Raw genomic sequence first — 20,344 nt, forward strand, 5'->3', positions numbered from 1 at the left:
ATCCCTGTTGCTTGTGCACCTTTTCCTACCCAAATTCTTCCTTCCAGTCAACTTTGCATTTAATATGCTTTGATACAGCACTCTGTAAACAGCCACAGCTTTCAGTAATGATCCTCTGTGTCAGCAGTCTTCTCCATTATTGTGGTTTCAAAGAATAAGAGAAACCCTGAATTTATACTGTAGGGATGGTCAATTGTAAATATTCTAATATTTTGAGATACTGATTTTCTTTCATGAGCTGTAAGCTCTAATCATCAAAATTAAAAAAAGCTATTGAAATGTTTTTATATATTATAGATTCATTGCATGTAAAGTTTCACTTTTTGAAATAAGTTACAAGAAAAAAAAAAAAAAAAAAAAAAAAAAACTCACATTCTAATTTATTGAGATGCACCTGTATGCGTCTCTGGAGAGACCTATTGCGTCTGACCTCTGATGAAATTGTCTTCCAAATAATCACTAGAAGATATGCTTCGAGTTTTACATCCATGTGTGGAGATTTTCTAAATGTATCTACCGACCAGAATCTTGCTTACCTATGTATTGACGTAATTAGTGACCTATTGGTGTCTACAACATGCACGCAGAGCAGCCTACGAGCTCCATCGCGAGTACTGAAGCGGAATTCTTCCTGAAACTCCAAACTATGTTCTTCAGTAAATTTCTCTTTAATTGCATGTCTCCTGGTCTTTGTTCATCATACCTGGTCCTTGGGTTAACGGTTATTCCCCAACACCACAATATCTGACTTATTTTAAGCGCTCACATTTTCTGCAACTTAATGTTGCTATTTATTGCATATAGTATTGTGTTCTTCAAAAAATAAATCAAGACAAAAACAAGTAAGATCAAAAGGGTGTTTAATATTTTTTGCAAAAAGAAAGTCAAAAACAAAAAGAAACTAGTAAAACGGTTTGTGTTGATTGATTTTTACAAAACAATAAGCATTTCACAAATCTATCACACACTAAATGCCGGATTCAACAAGTCAGGAAATTAAAAGTAACAAAAATATCATCTGGCCCCTCCCCTTTTACCCAGAGCAAAATGACCCTTTAAAGCTGATCTGTGGCCAGTGCTGCCACTTCCTTACAGGACTAAAGCTGTACAAAGCGGCAGAGATCAAATTCATCCTGTTCCCTTCACTCAGGCCCTCACAGTAGATTCAACATTTATGGGAAAAACTGCTCATTTCAGACAGTATATGCTCATGCAACAAAGGAGTGCGGACACAAACCTCTCCCCGTACCCTCTCATCCCCACCCCACAATAAACAGGTCTGGAATGGCTTCAGTAAGGCCGGCCTCGTCTTTCCTCTCTGTGGTCTCCCCTTTAGGATGCAATGAAGAGGAGCATTACACAATATCAAAGAGAACTCGTGATGATACTGATTGACTGCAGAGCTGAGGGGTTTCATTACCTTCCACCCATTTTGTATCCTCCACGGTCTCCACCCCGGAAGCCGCCCCCTCCTCTGCCGCCTCTGAAGCCGCCGCGGTCCCCGCGGTCTCCTCCGTAACTGCCTCGACCGCCACGATCTACAGAAGTCAGGTGGAAATCACAGCAGTTAAAGTGTGGTGGATAACTTCTGCTTGACATGAAACAGCACTTACAAGATACTTCGGCAGAGCAGGGCAAACTGCTAGGGAAGCTCGTTTCCACCACAGATCAGAACAATTAAAGGATTTGAGACGCTGTGAATTCTGACTCTCTTCTGAGGAGGAAAAAAGGCAATATTGCCTTTGAAATACTGTTTCTATCTTGCCATTATTTTTATTTTGTTTGAGCTTAAAATAAATGTTACTTTTTTAAACCTTTAGCTGCACAAATAAAATTAATATCATATGAGCAGGGTAGGGCAATGTCTATAGTACAATATTAGATCGTGAAATGACTGTAAAAAGCATAACTTGCAGTTCAGATACAAGTTCTCACTCTCACAAGTCACTGAGCAGCATGAGAGTGTTTCTTATTAACAGAGAAGCAAAACGGTGCTGTGGCTGTTTGGGATTATTTTTGTTGGAGAAATTGATCAAAAGCAGAAAATACGGTATCCAAAACCTAAGTCTCTTAATATTAACTTGTTTATTGAACTGTTGTATAAAATCAATATAAGATTTGTAATCATGCTGACTTTGGGAGAGAAAAAAAAAAAAAAAAAAAAGACTGAGATTTTAACTATATGAAATGATAAATATATACATTTTCTGTCCCCATATCTTGAAATATGCGATAATTCTAAATGCATTTTTATAGACCGAATCATGCAGTGAAAGAACTAAATACGTGCACTAGTTTAACCCATGTTAACTGACTTCACCTAATGAATGCGTGGAGGGGTTTTGTTTGCTTTTCACGATATACTCGCTGATGTCGAATAGCACATCGTTAAAACCACAATTACGATATCGCAGACCATATTATTTATAAAAAAAAGAAAATAAATAAAACAATAAAAATTACGCACACCCTACTGTTTAGATTGATAATACATTGTCTTATCGATCCACCAGTTCACATTTAAAACTCTGCATGTTTGCAGGGTAAAAACATGGGTTGATTTTGGCATTGGTCTGAACTCTGATGAAAACAGACTTATTGAAAATCCACGTTCATTCTCTGCCAGCAGGTGGCGCGTTTGGTAGAAATATAACTTTTCCTAGTAATGCAGCACAGCACCGATTGTGAACGTGCAGCACTTATGTCTATTTCACAAAATCGTAGCCTTTTGAAGTTTAATCGTCACATTCAGCCATATCACAATTCTGGTCTTTCCGTATGCAAATTTAAGACCTCTTGAAATCATAATTAAGACTTTGTACAATTTAATACTAGGGGTCGACCGATTATCGGCCTGGCCGATTATTGGCACCGATATTAAGCATTTTTATGATAATCGGTATCGGTCATTCAAAACCGATGTGCCGATAAAATTATTTAATTTTGAAACGCGCTATTTGGCTCTGATGCAGCCTGTCGGAACTCACCACTCTGTGGCCTAGAGCAGTCTCCGCCCACCGCGCATCTGATTTGTTGAGAGTCAGGAGTCCGACCAATCAACGTGGAAGACTAAAGGCGCTCTCACACCGAAAGCGCTTGCTAACAGGTGCTGCTTCATCAGCGCATCAGTTCTCTCTCAAAGGCAGCAGCAGACGTTGCTCAAGTTGCAATAAATTACAATCCACTACACTGAAGTTGTAAAAACCTCAATATTATCTATTTATGGTTTCCGAGATGGGGGAAACGCAGGGGGAATCGCGGAATCCAGCGTTTACTGTATAACGCGGAGTCACGGAATTAGTCAAAGTTTGGATGAATTAATCAAAAGTAGGTCAGTACACTTAAATCGACTCACGATATGGACTCTGTATATTTAAATAGTCTTTTTGCAGCTTAATGTTTACAGAGACACGCCGAACATGCAGAATTCATATGTGAATGGCACAAACACGCGGTTTTGACACACACACACACACACTGAAGTGCGCGACGCTCGCGGTGTTTTCCACATCTGCCATGTCACTAAATGAGGACATAAATACATGAACATCATCCCCAGAACTGCTCTGAGAGTTACTTCATGAGCTTTTGACTGTTTCGTTTGAGTAAAACGATCGTCATATCATAAATGGGTTGCCATGAGGACCTCTGAAGTTTCTGTAGCCTGTCAAAAAAGTTTGGTTTATTTACTGATACTACTACAATTACTACAACTTTTGTTTAAAAGAACAATCACAGAATACGCTATTTTTTCCCATGTTTTAATTTTAATAGTAAACCCATTTGTTTGCCAAATTTGAGTTTAACTCATTTGATTAAAAGATAAATTAAATTAATTATACATTGCGCTTTTTAAATTAATCAATTGATGTGCATTAGATGATGAATTGAATAGTCCCCTCTTGTAGGTTATGATTTAGTCAACCGAAAACAATTAATGAAGAATTATGAGAGGTTATGCTATTACACATACATTTCTAACATGTAAATTATTGAAGCCAAATACTTACATTTCCCCAAGCTGTTTAGCTGTAGTATTTAGTATTCATAGGCTTAATCATGAAGCATGCAGTGGCCCCACTTTTACCTCTCTCTTTATATATTACCCTTACTGTAGATGGATGCATGGGGGAAGAAAAGAGTAAGAAGTGCAACCAACACTAGGGAAGGTCATTTTTGTCAGAGCCCTTGTTATTCTTAATTTTCATTTTTACACCAGACATATATCGGTTCAATATATTGGCTATCGGTCTACTTGGTCTGTAATAATCGGTATCGGACCTGAAAAACACATTATCGGTCGACCCCTATACTAAATTTAAGACTTAAACAACCCGGGGAAACACCGTTGAAACTCAGAATTGAGTTTTAAACTCAATTGACAAAAACAATACAAAATTCTCTCAAACTCTTAAGAACTGCAAGATTTCTACGTCTGAGTTTACATCTTGCAATTCTGACTTTTTCCTTTTGCAAATGTGCATCACAATTGGGAAAAATCTGAAAATTGAAAATAGTCAGAATTAAAAAAAATAAAAATAAATTCTGAATTCTCATCTTGCAAATCTCACTTTATCTCCCTTAATTGAGTTTCTCAAGATTCAGATTTTTTAAATTTCACAACTGTGGGGGAAAAACAAACAAAACAATTGCATTAGAGTTTCTTGCATTCGTGTTTTTTCTTGCAGTACTGAGTTTCTCAAACAAAATTCTGTTTTTTTCTCCACAGAATTGCGAGAAACAATTTAGGCGAATATAAAAACAAAGGTTTTACCCATGGTGGAAACAAGCTTCCTTAAACTGCTCCCTCTATTAGAGAATTGTTTCTCATGTACAAGCATCACTTACCATCTCCAAAGCTATCGCCTTCTGGCTTCGCCGTTCCACACCTGTTGCATTCATATCTTCTAGCAAAGTTCATGTTGCCACAAGAGCTGCAAGAGATGGTTTAGCAATAAATGTAATGGTATGACAGATCCCTCTCAAAACACATACACAAATAACTACACGCGCCAAACCTGTTGGGACAAGGCCAGTCTCCACCTTTGACATCAAACGAGGGACCTCCACCAAAGCCACCTCTGCCTCGAAAACCTGTGAGCAAATCCACGAAACAGTAGAAATATGACTCTCAAAACAACTGATTGGTCTTACCCAAGCAGAGTAGAGTCAGATTTACGAAGTCATACCGCCGCGTCCTCGTCCACCACCTCCTCCACCTCCACTTCCATTTCCACCTCCTCGCTGGGTGAATTCAGCTCTTCTGGTAGCAAACGACACCTTGATGGGTTTTCCACTGAACTCTTTTCCTGTATCCCAGCAAAACAAAGCAGCCTCAAAATCAGCCCCATTATTTATAATGCTACTGAAGTCAAAAAGACAGCAAAGATGATTGTCTTACCATCAAACCAAGCAATGGCAGCTTTGGCTGAGGGAGGATCATCAAACGACACGGTGGCTTCACCCTTCAGTCGTCCGGTGGCTTTGTCAGTGTACAGATTGATCATAGGTTTGCCGGTCTTCTTATTGACCTGTCATTAGAGCAGATCTGCTGTAAATCAGGATTCTTCAGGTCTGTGAAGTTCATGACCGTCAGGTGATTAAACTTGCCTTAATGATTCCAATTTGTTTGAAGTAGTCACCCACTTCCTCAGGGGTGATGTCTTCACTGAGACCTTGGACAAAGATGGTGTTATTGTCCGAGTTATCCTGATCGCCATCTGTAATTGGGAAAAGCAACACGTTGAAGTTAAGACATTTATACCATGCTAACCAAAAAAAAAAAAATCTTCAAGAAACGAGTCAAAATAAAGGTTTGGTTTGACTTGAAGTTTTGAAAAATATTACTGTTGTACAGCAGAATGTATGCCTTAACGTAATTAGACAATTACATATTGATTAAAATAAACAGTCTTAAGCCTTCATTTCATTAGCAGAAAAATGTAAATACACAAAAAAACAGCCCTATTTAAAAATAAATCAATAAATCTTTTTGATAAACGTTTAAATTTAACGACATTGATTGAATGCAGGAATATTAAGTACAAAATCTAAACACTTCAAAGGGCCCTTAAAGTAATTTGATAAACATTTAATAACTCATTAAATTTTATGGGTTTCATGATCTTAACTAATCAGACAATTTTTAATTACTAATGTTTCACTTTACCATTAAAAAAAACAGAAATATTAAAACCCAAATAAGGGTAATCCTGAAAAACAAAAGAAAAATTCATGCCAATTCAAATGAAATCACTGCTTTCTCTCTACAATGTTCTCAATTTTACATTTAGAGTGAAATGTTTTCTGCACTCACCTCCATCATCCTTTTGACCGTAGTCTCTGGATCCTAAAAAACAACAAGACACGAAAGGAACACAACTTTGAGAACTTGGGAAATAACATGAAGTCATGAACGTTTATTTCACTATAGTCTATGAACAATTAATAAAAGCAAACTGCTTTGCTATGTAGATTTGACCTTTACAAGTGACAGTTTACTCTATGCACCAGTGTGTCCAAAACTGCTGCACCATTTCCAACACCTTTATACACCAGAAGAAGCCTTCTGTGAGACTAGCAAAATTAAAACAGAAGTATTCATCTAAATCATGTCTCTTCTTCACCATGTGCTCAGTTGGCATCCAGAAGACTGGCATTTAATTCAATTTCCTCATGCAAGACCATTTTATAGAGTAAAACTGGGTAGTTGTTAGACTTTAGCCCACAAGAGCATTACCAGAGAGGACAGCAATAATGACAATAAGGTGATGTTCCTTTGGGTTGACATAAAATGATGGCTCAAGAGCTCATTTGTCAGCTAATCTTTCTGTATTTTTTATCTCCTTTCCCCCACTGAGACAGATGCTCATCACTTACCACCGTAATTTTTGTAGCCACCACGGTCACCACCACTGCAGAGGAAAAAATTGAAGATATGATGGCTTTCCATTGCTGAAACCTGGGAGCGCAAGGCTCCCTCTTTATCAGTATTCCTTTCATGGTTTACTACTGAGGAGGAAACGGCTCCCATTGACAGATGGGTTAAAGATGATGGGCCAAATATACATGAAACATTGCAAATTGAAACTAAAGCCGGCAAGCCTCTTTCCCAATTAGAATTGCTTTTTTTTTTGGTTGAACGTCAAGATTTGATGGGACTAAAACCAGAGGAGAGCACGGAGGACAACCTCCCTGCTCCCTCTTGAGTTCTTAATAGTTTACTCTAGATTTGAGCGTCTAACTGCTGTGGCACTCGTGTAGACGAGCACACATTTTCCTTCCATTATGAGTGCTTATGAGCTCCAATGGCTGAGGTCCAACTTTAATTTCATTCACTTTGATACCTGTAGTATAAAATGTAGACCAGTTAACACAAAGAAACAACACTGTACAGACACCGATTCATGTTGAGTGACTGAGAACTGTTGCTTGCAGCTGAACTTTCCAATGTGGACACTCTCCCAAAGGGAAGGAGGGAAAACTGATGGAGACCAGAAGAAATGAGCACTAAAAACTGGACTTCAACCGGGTTCCAAATCGGCATTAAAGGCTTCAGTGAAAACTTCAAGACTGTTTTGCCTTTTCTTCAGAATTAGAATTTAATTCAAAAGGAAACCTGAGAAATGCATTAAATAAAGTGGACAAAATGCATTACTTGGGGCTTTCCTACAAAACGTCAAGATTTCACCATAATTATCCAGGATTCCGATCAATTCTCATGTTTTGACTGACCCAAGTCAGACTTTAAGCTCATACTGATTCTAGACCAGATGAAACCATGAGGGAAAATATCCACAGATGTGACAGTTATGCAAATCTTTGTGTTTTTTGCTATACCATCCTATATGTGAATGTGATGCATTTTAATGCATAAAAATATGGACTACAGATGGACTAACCTTACTGCTGTAGCCTAAAAGCCATTTATAAGCATCATAACTACAATAAAGTTAGTTATCATTAATAATTAAAAGTTAGTTAACAACAACAACAACATTCCATTGGGTGGAGTGTCACTTCATAGAAGTAAACAGATGGTGGGTCCATAAAGACCACAACCACTTCAGATAAAAAAAAAAAAAAAAAAAAAAAAAAAAAAAAGAGACAAACCTCCTCTTATGGTATAAGAAAATATTTGGGTTACCCACAGCAAAAAAGTAAAATAAAGTTGAGGCCTATATGCATTGATTTTTAACAGTGTGTGGTGATACCTTCTGGGGCGAGCAGACTTACCCCATACCGGAGGGTGGGCCGCCACGGCCACCTCTGTCAAAGCCTCCACGGTCATAACCACCACGATCAAAACCCCCACGACCTCTGCCCCTGTAACCCTCCGACCGGTCCGAGCCACCGTCATCGCCAAACCTCCGGCTATCACCTGCGGAGAGACGCGGTTTTTGATTTGCTGCCAAACATTAAAGCCTGGTTTCACAGACGGGGCTTAGGTTAAGCCAAGATTAGGCCATAGATCAATTAGGACATAAGTATCTTTTATAAATGGGCCTTAAAACACACACCCTACTGGTGTGCATCATGAGAAAAAAACAATAGCATAGGGATGCACAATATTGGATTTTCGCCAATATCCGATATACCGATATTTTTCCAACTCATTTTGCCCAATACCGATATATTTCCCTTGGTTTTGAAACACCAGGTCTCTCCTGTGCAGAGATTATAAACAAATTATTTTTAATTTTGGTAAAAAAAATAAAAAAAATTTAATTACTTTTTTTTTTTTATATAATGTGTACACTGAAAGCTGAAATGAACTACAAATCACTGCACCCCCCATGACTCTGGGATGATGGAACCGGAAGTGCTAAAATGCTAACTCGCTTCCGGGTCATAGTTGACATCATAGTTCCACCACTCTATAGCGGTAGCTGGATAAGCAGAAGATTTAAGTCTTCATTGATTCAACGTGACTAATAAACAAACGACTACGACAATGTGGTTTATCGGAGTTTCTTACAATTTTCATTATAATAAAGCAATGCTAATCGACAGTTTATCACTGCTTAGAATAAGGCACGCAGTATTTTATAGTATTCTGTGTAAGAAGCCACATCATCTCACAGAGGGATTTCTTTCAAACACTCGACTGACGTTATGAAGTGAGTTGAGTAAAAACCATGTTATTAAATGTGGCGTTTTCATATGCATTCAGAAGGAGCAGCATTCACACAGAGCTGCAGATCATGGAGAAGCTATGCAAATCGATTTCATAATCACGCAATAATATCGTCTGCGATGTTTTTGCATAACTTGTTTGTGAACTACAGCATACTTTTTAAATGCTGCCCCACTTGAAAGCAAGTGCTGGAGATTTACTGCTGATTACAGAACCGCTTTACTGACAAACTGCCCATGATAAATCAGTCGATTTAATCCATCTGGTAGATGACCTGGGAACTACGGTTCACTTAAAGTGGGAAGTAAATGTCTTTCCCACTTGAAATATACAGCAGTGTTTCCACTGGTTTAAGGCTGGGGGTTCTGTTTTTTACATAAATTTTTCTGGACACCTTTTTAATGGTTAAATAAAATTAAATAAAAAAAAAAATCAATGTCTAATTAATTAAAATCTTGAAACTTAAATGACCATAAATTAAAGAATTTATCAAAAAGTACACGTTTAGGGCCCAATGAAATGTTTAAATTTTTTCCAACCTTATGTTTTCTTGTTACCAAATCCTGTGTTTTAGCATGTCTAATAACTTGAAAGTATAACAAGTTATTTATTCTTACAATAGCCTTTTTTTTCCTTCTCAGAAATGCTGTGTTGTGTAATTACATTAAGGCATAAAACATTCATTTCATTTCTTTTAATGAAAATTAAACAAATTAAATTTATTGGAAAATAAAGGGGATTTAATATTACAATTAAAACATTGAAGAAATATTGTCTGATTATTCCTCAAAGATAAGGTTTAAATTTTAGTAGCAGCCTATAACTTACATTCTACTGAACAATAGTAATGCATTTCTGCCACAATGTCTTCAATTTAAACCAAGCTCTTATTTTGATGGGTTGCCGTGAATACCTTTAGATTTCTGTGTATATGATACGAGGATAGTTTTGAAATGGTTAAAAAAAAAAAAAAAAAAAAAATAGAAAAAAGGTCAAATGCTCATGAAGTGACAAAAATGCTCCTCTTAATAGTTAATTTCTCTAGCTGACTGATGAGCTTATGGACACCAAATGGTTATTCTGAGGTAAATGTATTACATTGCAATGTTTACAAGCTTTAGCTTTTACATGACATTTCATTACTTATACTGTAGGATCTCTTATAAAATAGCAGACCTTTTGATGTTGATTCATGTTCATTATGTACTATAGCAGTGGTTCTCAACCTTTTTCTCACCGCATTGTAGTCCAAGTGCAAGTCTCACAGGCCGCACGCATGTCATTTACATATTACGTCATCAATACAAACCAACCAGACTTATTTCAATAAATTTTATCATTTAGATGTCATAATATTTAGGCTATAAATAATATAAGTAATTCTACTCACCATTAATAAAACACCTGATGCTGTCAGGAGCTGACCAATTTTGTGATATTCTGCTCGAAATGAGTAACAGCACAGTGAAGTTACGATTGTAAGAAGCAGTCTGTAAACGCGCATGATAGTGTGACTTGACGCGCGACATTGCAGAAAGTGTGCGTTCACAAATGTAGCCTATGTTGATCCAAATATGGAAAGCATTTTCAAATTTAATAATCTGAGATTCTCTCCAGAGATGTTTTGCCACATTTCTGTAATTAAGGATGATTGCTGGGTGTTTCTTTTTACCTGAACATCTTAAAGTGAGTGGCGGGGCAAACTGAAAGTTGATGCCGAAAGTCCAGCATCTGACTATTCTTGTTTGAATGCATTCCTTCGCTGGCATTTTCCACATTTCATTATCTCCCTTAACAAATTTGTCCGTTCTGATGCTCAGTTTTACAGAACTAATGGCTGCTGACGACTATTTTGAATTGAATTCTACCAAAGTGCACGCTTGTGTTCGTTAAATACGTAATATTAATTACGTGTACATAGATCTGTTCATGTCTGAAAATGAAAATCCATTATTTTACGTAACAAAAACAGCTTATATTTGTTTAGTACATTTTTTTAATTAATGTATAAACTAAAATGAGTTGTAAAACTGAAAGTTTATTTATTTATTTTTTTATTGTGTTCAGCATGGTGGGCCGCATTTGGATTAGTGACGGGCCGCATGCGACCCGCGGGTTGAGAACCACTGTACTATAGTAACGTTAGTACAGGGCTCTACGGTGCGACCATTTCAGTCACATTTGCGACTGAAAACTACTGCGCACGAATATGAAAAAATATTTAGGAGCACCTGTGCGACTGACCCGATCAGCATATTTGTGTTTGCGCTGAGGGAGCTTCAAAGGTTTCTAGCGTACTCGCGTGTTTTTGCAGCATTGAGTAACGCACCACAGACGTATCCTCTCATTAAAACAAACCGTGTAGACAGAGTAAATAAGAGATTCGTGTGCAGTGTAAGGAGCTTTGTTGATAATAATGGAGTTTTGTAAAAGCTCCATTCAAACACAGCGGTGTTTAGTTTATGAATGAGCTGCGTTTTTAAATTAATCTAGTGAGTATTCAATAACCCATTCATAAAAGACTAAACAATTGAATGAAAGATTGGGATAAAATCAGTGACTTGCCGCCACCTACTGGCAGTTTTAGTTCATTTTTTCAGTTAATGAAATAATTTTATATTTCTATATTCAAAATTTTATATAATTTAACATTAACCTCAACATGAATTTATGAATTTAATTGCAGTCATGCAAGCTCTGAGCCTCATTAAACGTCTGAAAATACACCTACAATCCACTCGTGTTCTTCTGTGCCACCGCATCTTAAATACTGATTTAATTTGAGTGGTAACATTCTTATTCTACTTGTTTTTATTCTGTTGTTTTAATTAGAAATGTTAAAAAAAAAAAAACTTATTTTTTTTTTTTTAATCGGAAATAAAAGATAACATACTTAATGAAGTTAAAAATGCCATTAAAAAAAAAAACCCTGTATATCGCTTTGAGTCAAATATCACCTCATAATGGGAAGTTATTATTTTTTTTCAGATCAGAATATTTTTGATGGATTAGAATGTGCTCCTAAATTTGACAATAGCACAAGCACTCAAAGAAAAGCGTAGAGCCCTGTACTAAAGAGAAAGATATAATGGGTTCACCTGCTGCTTGAACGGAGGCGCTAAAAACGCCGCATTGAGGGGCGCCAAAACCGTATGCGTTTCAATTTCGCTATGAATTTGGCGTAATTTTAAAGCTGATTCTTTGTTAAAAAGTAAAAGCTTTTTGCGATTACTGGGTGGCAAGTGCTCTTCAAATAATATGAAGTTCACACATTAACAACACAAAATATAAACGTAGATCTTGTTAAGAAGCCATATTAGTAATTATAATAAACAAGGGTTGACGATATTGCCAACCACCACACAGCTGACAGCTTTACCGGTTGTAGTTTGTTCAAGTTGTGAACGAAATAGACACTGCTTTTCTGCACTTTTACTTGCACGTCTCCGTCATTTCTATCTCTCTTGCGCTGCACAACTGAGCTGCGTTTAGCAGGGGTGCTTTGATGCGCATCGTCTCAGTTACGTGAACAAAAGATGTGATCGCAAAACAATCAGGAAAAAGGCATTACATGCACATTTTTAAAATCATAACATGTAAACATAGTAGGGCTGGGCAATATGAGCAAAAACACCATCTCTATTTTTTGGCTGATTTGTGGTATATGGTAATATACCTCGGTATTTTGTATTTGGATTAAACAAATAAACAGTGAATGCAACCATGTAGGCATATATTATGTAAATTATTAAGTAAAAAGGCTATTGATTGCCCCATTAGTCACTTTACAGTTAATGCCATCATACAAATACAATTACTTGTAGGTTTACAGTTTTACAAATGTCACATTTATTGTCCAGCTACAAATATTTCAGCGAAATGTATATTTCAGAGATATTATGCTCCTATTTCATTGAGCTCCGTCTGTTTGACACGTATGTGTGCAGCGGCGCTCGCTCTAAACGAAGTCTGTGAAGTTTAGTGGATAATCACAAAGCAAAAGCTCATGCACTTCTGACTAGGGCTGGGTATCGTTCAAAAACTTTCGATACCGATACATTGAGTTCGATACCGGTTCCTGAACGATACTTTTTTCGATACCAGTTTTATGAAATCAGTTTTAATAAAATTACATTATCTCAAAAAACTTTTTTTTAGCTTGTTGATATTTACACAGACTCAAAGCCTCATCTCCTGAGCCACTGCACAAATATATCCAACACAATAAATAAATAATTTTAATAAAGTTCAAATAGTTTTCAGTTTACACATCTGTTAGGCTACGTTTACATTAATGCGTGTTCATTTTAAAACACATCATCATTTCTAGGTTGTTAAAGAAATCAAGAAATTTTAAATCTTCATCCACTTTCATAAGCGGGTGTTTTATTTTCTTTCACCATGTTTTATTGTTATTAAATTCTGGTGTAGTATGTCTAATTATTTGAATGCATAAAAACAAAAAACTTAGTTTATTTAAATTTATTCTTAAAATAGCCTAATGAAAGGTTTTATTTTTCCTCAGAAATTCTGTGTTCTGTATCTAGTTTTCAAATGACGACAAAACATTTAATTTCTTTAAATTATTGAAAATCAAAGTTTATTTATTTTGGCAAACAAAGGGGGGTTACTATTAAAATTAAAACATGGAATAACTGTTGTGTGATCATTACTAAAATAATAAAGTTTTAATTTTAATAGTAGCCTAGTAGTAGCAGTATGTACTCTCTGCTGAACAATATTAATATATTTCTGCCGCAGTGTCTTCCAAGTGAAACCGAACTTTTATTTTGACGGGTTTCCGGGAATACCTTTACAGTTCTGTGTGTATATGATATGACGTTAGTTTTACTCGAATCAAACGGTAAAATGCTCATTAATTGACTCTCACAGCAGTTCTGGAGATGTTGTTCATGTGTTTATGTCCTCATTTAGTGAGGCGGCAGACGCTGAAATCACCGCGAGCGTCACGCGAGCTTCAGTCTGTGTATAATAAACAAACTGCGCGATATAGAGAGCAGACTGCTCCGTGCGCTTTCGAAACGCTCTCGCGGATGTCAAACACTGATCAATCAGCGCCGCGCCGCTTCTAGTCAAACACACCTAGTGCTGCAGGATTATTGACTCACTGACGGTGATGAGATTAACCCCTTAGGTATCGAAAATTGCTACCGAACGACAAGACGTTTTTCGATACTCGGTGGTATCGAGGCAATTCGGTCGGTGCCTAAAAAGTATCGAACTCGATACCCAGCCCTACTTCTGACAGCAAAATGGAAATATTGCCATGGCTTTCTAACATTTACAAATAGAGAATATACCTGTGAAACGCAAGTTATGCATTTAGGAAAACAGCACATCTCAAACACTGTAAGCCTCATACACCCTTTATGTCAGAGCCGCTTACGAAATCTTACGAGTTTTTAAAGCCCTTCATATAAAGCTTGTCACATGTTTAGAACAAACTGCACTACACACTTTCTCAGCAGCAGTTCAGTCTGTGTCCTGCCTAGATATTTTTTCAGATGCACTCAAATCAAACCTTATATTGATATTAAAGGTATTGCTTCCTACCGTATCACTTATAAGAATGTATATAAATATATCGCACAAACTCGATATACCACCCAGCCCTACTATATAGTTGCCAATGGCGACCTCGGCAAAAACTTCACTCGCAAATTAATATTTTTGGTCTCAAATGCGACCGTTTTAGGGTGCTTTCAGATCTGTAGATTGTTTGCTTTGTTCCGAAACAGGGATTAATTGTTACATTGTTGCATTTTCTTCTTGGTTCGGTTCGCTTTCACACGGCAACATTGCAAAGCGTACCAAACTGTGTTTATGCAAGTCACATGTGAGTAAAGCTGTCCTCTTACTGGTCAGAGTTCACTTTATGTTCCTCTGCGTCATCATCAAGATGGATTGACAAATTTGCTCCGCGGGCTTATTGCAGCTTTATAGCTATCCTGGCAAACGCAAAATGTAGCTGTCATTCCTCTGTAATATATCTATCTATATATAATTATATTTTCACTATAGTGAAAATATTATATATACACATGTATAAAATGCAGTTACAGCCAGAGGGAATCGAGGCTTCGTCAGGACAGCGTTCTTGTAATGCGCGGAGAAGAGTAATTACACAACATTTTAATATGAAGAGGTAACTGCAATAACATTCTCACTAACAAAAGCAAAGTTTCACACATTCTTACTTGCATTCACAAAATAATAATTTGTTACATTTATATAGCGCTTTATCTTTTCATTTTACATTGACACCATTTTCCTTTTTTGATATTGTGCAGTTGCTTTGACACAATTTACATTGTAAAAAGCGCTATATAAATAAAGGTGACTTGACTTGGGTTTTCTGGGTACTCAAAGCACTTGACTGCTAGACACAAAAGACACTGACTGCTGCTTTTTATATAACATTTCCCATTATGAATTATGATACCGCTCCAGGGTTCGTTTGAAAGCGCATCGAGACCACCTCGGAGGAGCCACCATCAAGGAGGTCTCGGTACGCTTGTTTGGTCCGCTTTTGGTGCGCACCCGAGTGTGATTGCTGCTTTCTCACCTGCCCAAACGAACCGCACCAAGAGGGAAAACGAACTCTAGTGCGATTCAACCGAACTAAATGAGGCAGGTGTGAAAGCACCCTTAGTCACCGTCTGGAGCCCTGCAGTTAAAAACAGCCCAGACATATTTTAGTCTGGGACTAGGCTTAAGCTTTGTCTGTGAAACCCGGGGTATGACACTTCCCACAAAATCAGATTTAAAAATGTAAAGAAAGACCTGGATCTAAATCTATTCAAGATATGAAGCAATAAATTACAAAATTACCATCACTGCGACGCGCATATCCACCTTGAGATGTCCCGTACGAGCCACCGGACGGATTGTATGCTGCTGCTCCACCAGCAGCTCCTGCTGACTGCTGTCCATAAGATCGCTGCTGTCCATACGACTTATCACCATAACTGCAGTGAGAGAGAACAGAGGTGAAGAGGTTTAACAATTATGGGTGGGTAGCAACAGATTTTCTGGTGCATCATGATCCTTGTTAACCAATTAAAGATGCTGGTGCTGTTGACAGCAGCCAAATGACCTTGTGGTGATTGCCACTTCCGGGCCTCACACCATGCAATGGATGACCCCATCTACATATTACTTCGTATGAAATAGTGGTCTCTCACATATAGTGTTGGAGCTAAACTCTGCAGGAACGTGGCCAATCAGGAGCAGAATCTCACATTGCACTGTAGTAACAACTATGCTGGTTATACAATTGCAGGGCTATGCATTCTGTGGCAGAAACCAGTGTTTGGCATATGAAAAATGTTTACACGTTTCAGAATACTTCCTGCAGAAACCATGTAATGGATAAACATACTCATGCAGTGTTTCCCACAGGATTTTGTGAGACTTGTGGTGGCAGGTGATGTCACATTAATTTGCATATTTATGATGTCATTGCATCAAGTTTGCGTACAGACGCGTTTTGGCATTTCAGATCTGTTCTACTCTAAGAAATGTCACATACTGCAATACAACTGAATGCCCAATAAAGCTGTTCACATTATATCTTCTGTTGTCATACATAAAACGTATAAATAGTAAAAACGACCCATCAATACTACATGTTAACCAGGAAACACTCACTATACTCCTTAAAACCTGTCATCATTAATGAGATTTAGTTTGTGTTTAATGCCATTCCAGCTTGTGTTGCTAGTTTCATGGCAATAAATATTACGGATGAATTAATGCATGTTTTTACAACTTATTTTTGCTAAACTCAGATTGTATTTGGCTTAAATTGGTTTCAAGATGTTGTTACGACAGAAGTCTGATCTCTCACCCAGACGAGGAATCGGATCCCTGCTGTCCGTAGCTGCTCTGCGTCTGCGGCTGTGGTTGCGGCGGCTGCTGACCATAAGCACCAGTGGAGTAACCCTGAGACGGCTGGCCAAAGCTCTCTCCTTCAGGAAAACATGCCATTACATACCAACCATCATTAAACACATTCATTAAATCACTTAAAAGCCACATACCACCAGATTGTCCATAACCACTGTACGAGCTGCTTCCGTTACCCTGACCATATCCCTGCTGGAAAGACAAAATCATTAAGCTTCATCATTATATTTTATACATATGAAGAGTTCAGACGCAAAAGCCTCTAAGTGCCATCTAAAATTTTCTTCTAAAATTATTTAATTTCTCAGGCTCCTATATTTGTTATTTCACTTCAATAGCAATGAAAATAACCCATTCATTGCCATTAAAGTTAAATTACTGAACCCAACCATGGGAGCCTGATAAAAATGCTCATTTTAGAAGACAATTTCAGGTGCCACTTGGAAGATTTGACATCTGAACTCTTCATATATAGATAGATAAAGTAAATAAATGCACTTACATATACAAGCACCGTAAAAAACCATTTAATGAAACCTTACCTGTCCCTCTGGATAGGCCTGGGATCCACTATAAGATCCGTAGCTGCACAATCAAAAGAAAAGGGGGGAGGGGATTACACATCTTGAAACAAACTAATGAGCTAATATTTCAAAAACTAAAACCGTGGCACTGCATTGACGCCACATTCCTGTAACGTTATCTGGATATTTACCCAGTAATACAGGTCTATACGAATTATTCATCATGTAGGTAATTATAACGCCCATAATCCGTCGCTTACCTTTGTTGAGCGCCAGGCTGCCCGTAGCCTGAATCTGCGAACAGAAATAAACCATTAGGTATGATATATTAAGTGTAAACAGGACAGCAACACCGTTGAATCGAGTCGATGACCCTATATAAGCGCGTTTGTGACCATCAGTAAATATGCTAAGCTAACAATCACACCACGCTATGCCGAGCTCGCGGCTAAACGCTCGTCCCCGGTACAGTCACACAGCCACCGAGCTCGTTTTGTACAACTAACTTACACATAAAGTGAAAATAACTAAAAAGAGACTTGTATTGTTTTTCTATCGTTAGTGAGGTTTTATATGTAAACATGATCCAACACGCGTCGTCAGGTTAGCCGCTAATGCTAGCCGCGCGGCGCTTCTCTTCTTTTATGTCTCTCATAACTGAACAGCGAACAAATAAAGAGCGATTACTGCGTTATGGACTACGATATAGTATACATCTTTACCTGAGGCCATCTTTCTGAAGGAATTAAAACGAAAGACCACCTAACGTTATTCCAAAATAAAGAAATTAAAAACCCGGCAGGAGCGAAACACGCACTGCAGACTTCTTATGAACTTTGACCCGAGACCGGACGGTACCGTCTACTTAGCGGGAGCGCGTGGCTTCATTCGTTTATTTGGCACATGTAACAAATAAAATACAGCAGCGACGTTTATAAAGCATAATTTATGTCGAACCGATAACAGTCGCTCTGAAAAGCGTAACGTAATTAGATATAATTAGTCAAAATGTATTTGGATAAAGACCCCTGTCTCTTGGAAAGTGGTATCAACTTAGCGCCTTTTCTGTCGCGTGATCTCCACAGCTTTGTGACGTCACGATACGATGGCGCCCGCTTTCTCTATTTCTCATATTAATAATTTTACTGTTATCATATTATACAGCTAGAGCTGCCAAACGCCCCGTAAAATACATTATCGTTCCTAAAGATAAAATGCAGCCCCCCCCCCCCCCCCGTGCATAATTACATAAACATATTATGCAGTGTGATGAATACTAATAGCACATATAAACAAATCAGGTTTCACAAGCTAGTTATTGCTTATTTATTTATATATATATATGCTAGTTATTGCTTATTTCATTTAACATGAGCTCAGATCCAGACTCCAAATATACAGCTTGCATGGGGGTAATACAAAGTATTTTCAGTTATTAATCATATTTACATAATACAAAATGCATAAATATATTATAATAAACTAATTATAATAAACTAATAATACCCTCCTGAGAACCATAGAAAAGAAAATGAAATGTATTTATTTTACAACACTTTATACATGTGTTTGTGAAGAGCTCAGATTCATCATGTGTCTCCTAACTATCTGTTATTACGGCAGTTCTCCATATGATTAATAAACTAAACAGATTTCAGTAGCTGTGTGTAGTTTCAGCAGAAAGGGCCTTTACCAGGTTACAATATCTGTAGTTAGTGCATGTAAAACTGACCGGATGCTCTGTCCCAGCAACACAGGAACAGCTCATGTGGGACAGTACTTTAACATTATTCTCTGAATTAAATATTTTATTTAAATATAAAAACTGTCCGAGCCAGGACCTCAGTTTTTATAGAAGCCCGTCTCAGAATATGGCTAACTGCACCTTTCTCAGTTTTGAAGAATATTAAATAATGTCAAGAAAAACATAGAATTTCTGACATTTTTGACAGTTATGATTTTTTTCCTCTGAATTCTGAGGGCTTTTTGTCCCGCCATAGAATAAAAAATCGTATATTTTGTTTATGTCTCACAATTCCATATTTTATAGCTTTCAATTCTGACTTTATATCTCGAATTGTTGAAAGTCTGTGAAATGTGAGTTATACTGTAAATATAAGCTTCCATAAACAACTGTGAAATAATTGACTGACTTTCTATTACTGCGATACAGTGAATGACAGCCATTACATACAGTTTAGCAATATTAGATTCATTTACAACCAAACTATTTGGTCTTGCATTACATAAAACTATTGAAACGTAGCACCTGCTACTCAAAACTAATCTAGGCAAAAGGAGAGCACTTTGGCAATAGCGTTATAAAAGTCATTGAACTTTGTGTGTGTGTGTATTATTGTTGATGATTTGTAATATTGTTCTAAAGGCAGAAAATAGTGATGAATAAAAACATGCTGAAACATTTCACTGGTTCCTTACGAGATGACCAAACCATCCTTACAAGCAGTAAAACAGGCTAAAGACCAGGGTGATGTTAAATTTATATTTAATCATTACAAATATGCCTAAATAGCTGTATGCATTGGACACAACAGGTGCATATGAAACTATGATTTTGTAAAAAAGAAAACCACTGCTATATATATATATATTTCTATTCTCTTCCTAAATGGTAAACTCTTTTCAGCAGCTGGTCTTCCGGTAATGCAAACGAGACCGTAAGTAAGGCACTAGAGCTTCCAGACCAGCATCTGTTCCCTTGTCTGCGTCTCAACATCACACATCCGTTACCACA

At 37.3% G+C, this 20,344-nt stretch overlaps 1 protein-coding gene across 3 annotated transcripts; it reads right to left on the minus strand.

Annotated features, from left to right (window-relative positions):
• Positions 1–843: 843 nt before the first annotated feature.
• On the minus strand, positions 844–18,670 carry LOC306854521 (RNA-binding protein FUS-like). 3 transcript variants are annotated; one of them, XM_079392632.1, is made up of 16 exons: positions 18,312–18,670; positions 17,850–17,883; positions 17,608–17,650; positions 17,200–17,257; positions 17,007–17,127; positions 15,989–16,125; positions 8,236–8,380; positions 6,880–6,914; positions 6,317–6,349; positions 5,611–5,720; positions 5,402–5,531; positions 5,190–5,309; positions 5,019–5,094; positions 4,849–4,934; positions 1,421–1,538; positions 844–1,330 (listed from the first exon to the last, which is right to left on the minus strand). In XM_079392632.1, the coding sequence occupies exons 1-16, from the start codon at positions 18,319–18,321 to the stop codon at positions 1,291–1,293; spliced, it is 1,296 nt and encodes a 431-aa protein (XP_079248758.1). In that variant the 5' UTR covers positions 18,322–18,670; the 3' UTR covers positions 844–1,290. The 3 variants fall into 3 exon arrangements, with proteins under 3 accessions (XP_079248758.1, XP_079248760.1, XP_079248759.1); XM_079392634.1 differs by having other exon boundaries at positions 16,013–16,125; positions 18,312–18,667; XM_079392633.1 differs by having other exon boundaries at positions 17,200–17,254; positions 18,312–18,580.
• Between the last annotated feature and the right edge of the window lie 1,674 nt (positions 18,671–20,344).

Source organism: Barbus barbus, assembly GCF_936440315.1.
Source record: "Barbus barbus genome assembly, chromosome: 34".
In the NCBI taxonomy this organism is placed as follows: domain Eukaryota; kingdom Metazoa; phylum Chordata; class Actinopteri; order Cypriniformes; family Cyprinidae; genus Barbus; species Barbus barbus.

Bases quoted from the DNA above. Each gene is read 5' to 3' on its own strand.
- LOC306854521 (XM_079392632.1), bottom strand. The intron at 17,651-17,849 runs GTAAGCGACGGA...TTGATTGTGCAG, and splicing joins CAGCCTGGCGCTCAACAAAG to CTACGGATCTTATAGTGGAT. The intron at 4,935-5,018 runs GTTTGGCGCGTG...CATCTCTTGCAG, and splicing joins GACTGGCCTTGTCCCAACAG to CTCTTGTGGCAACATGAACT.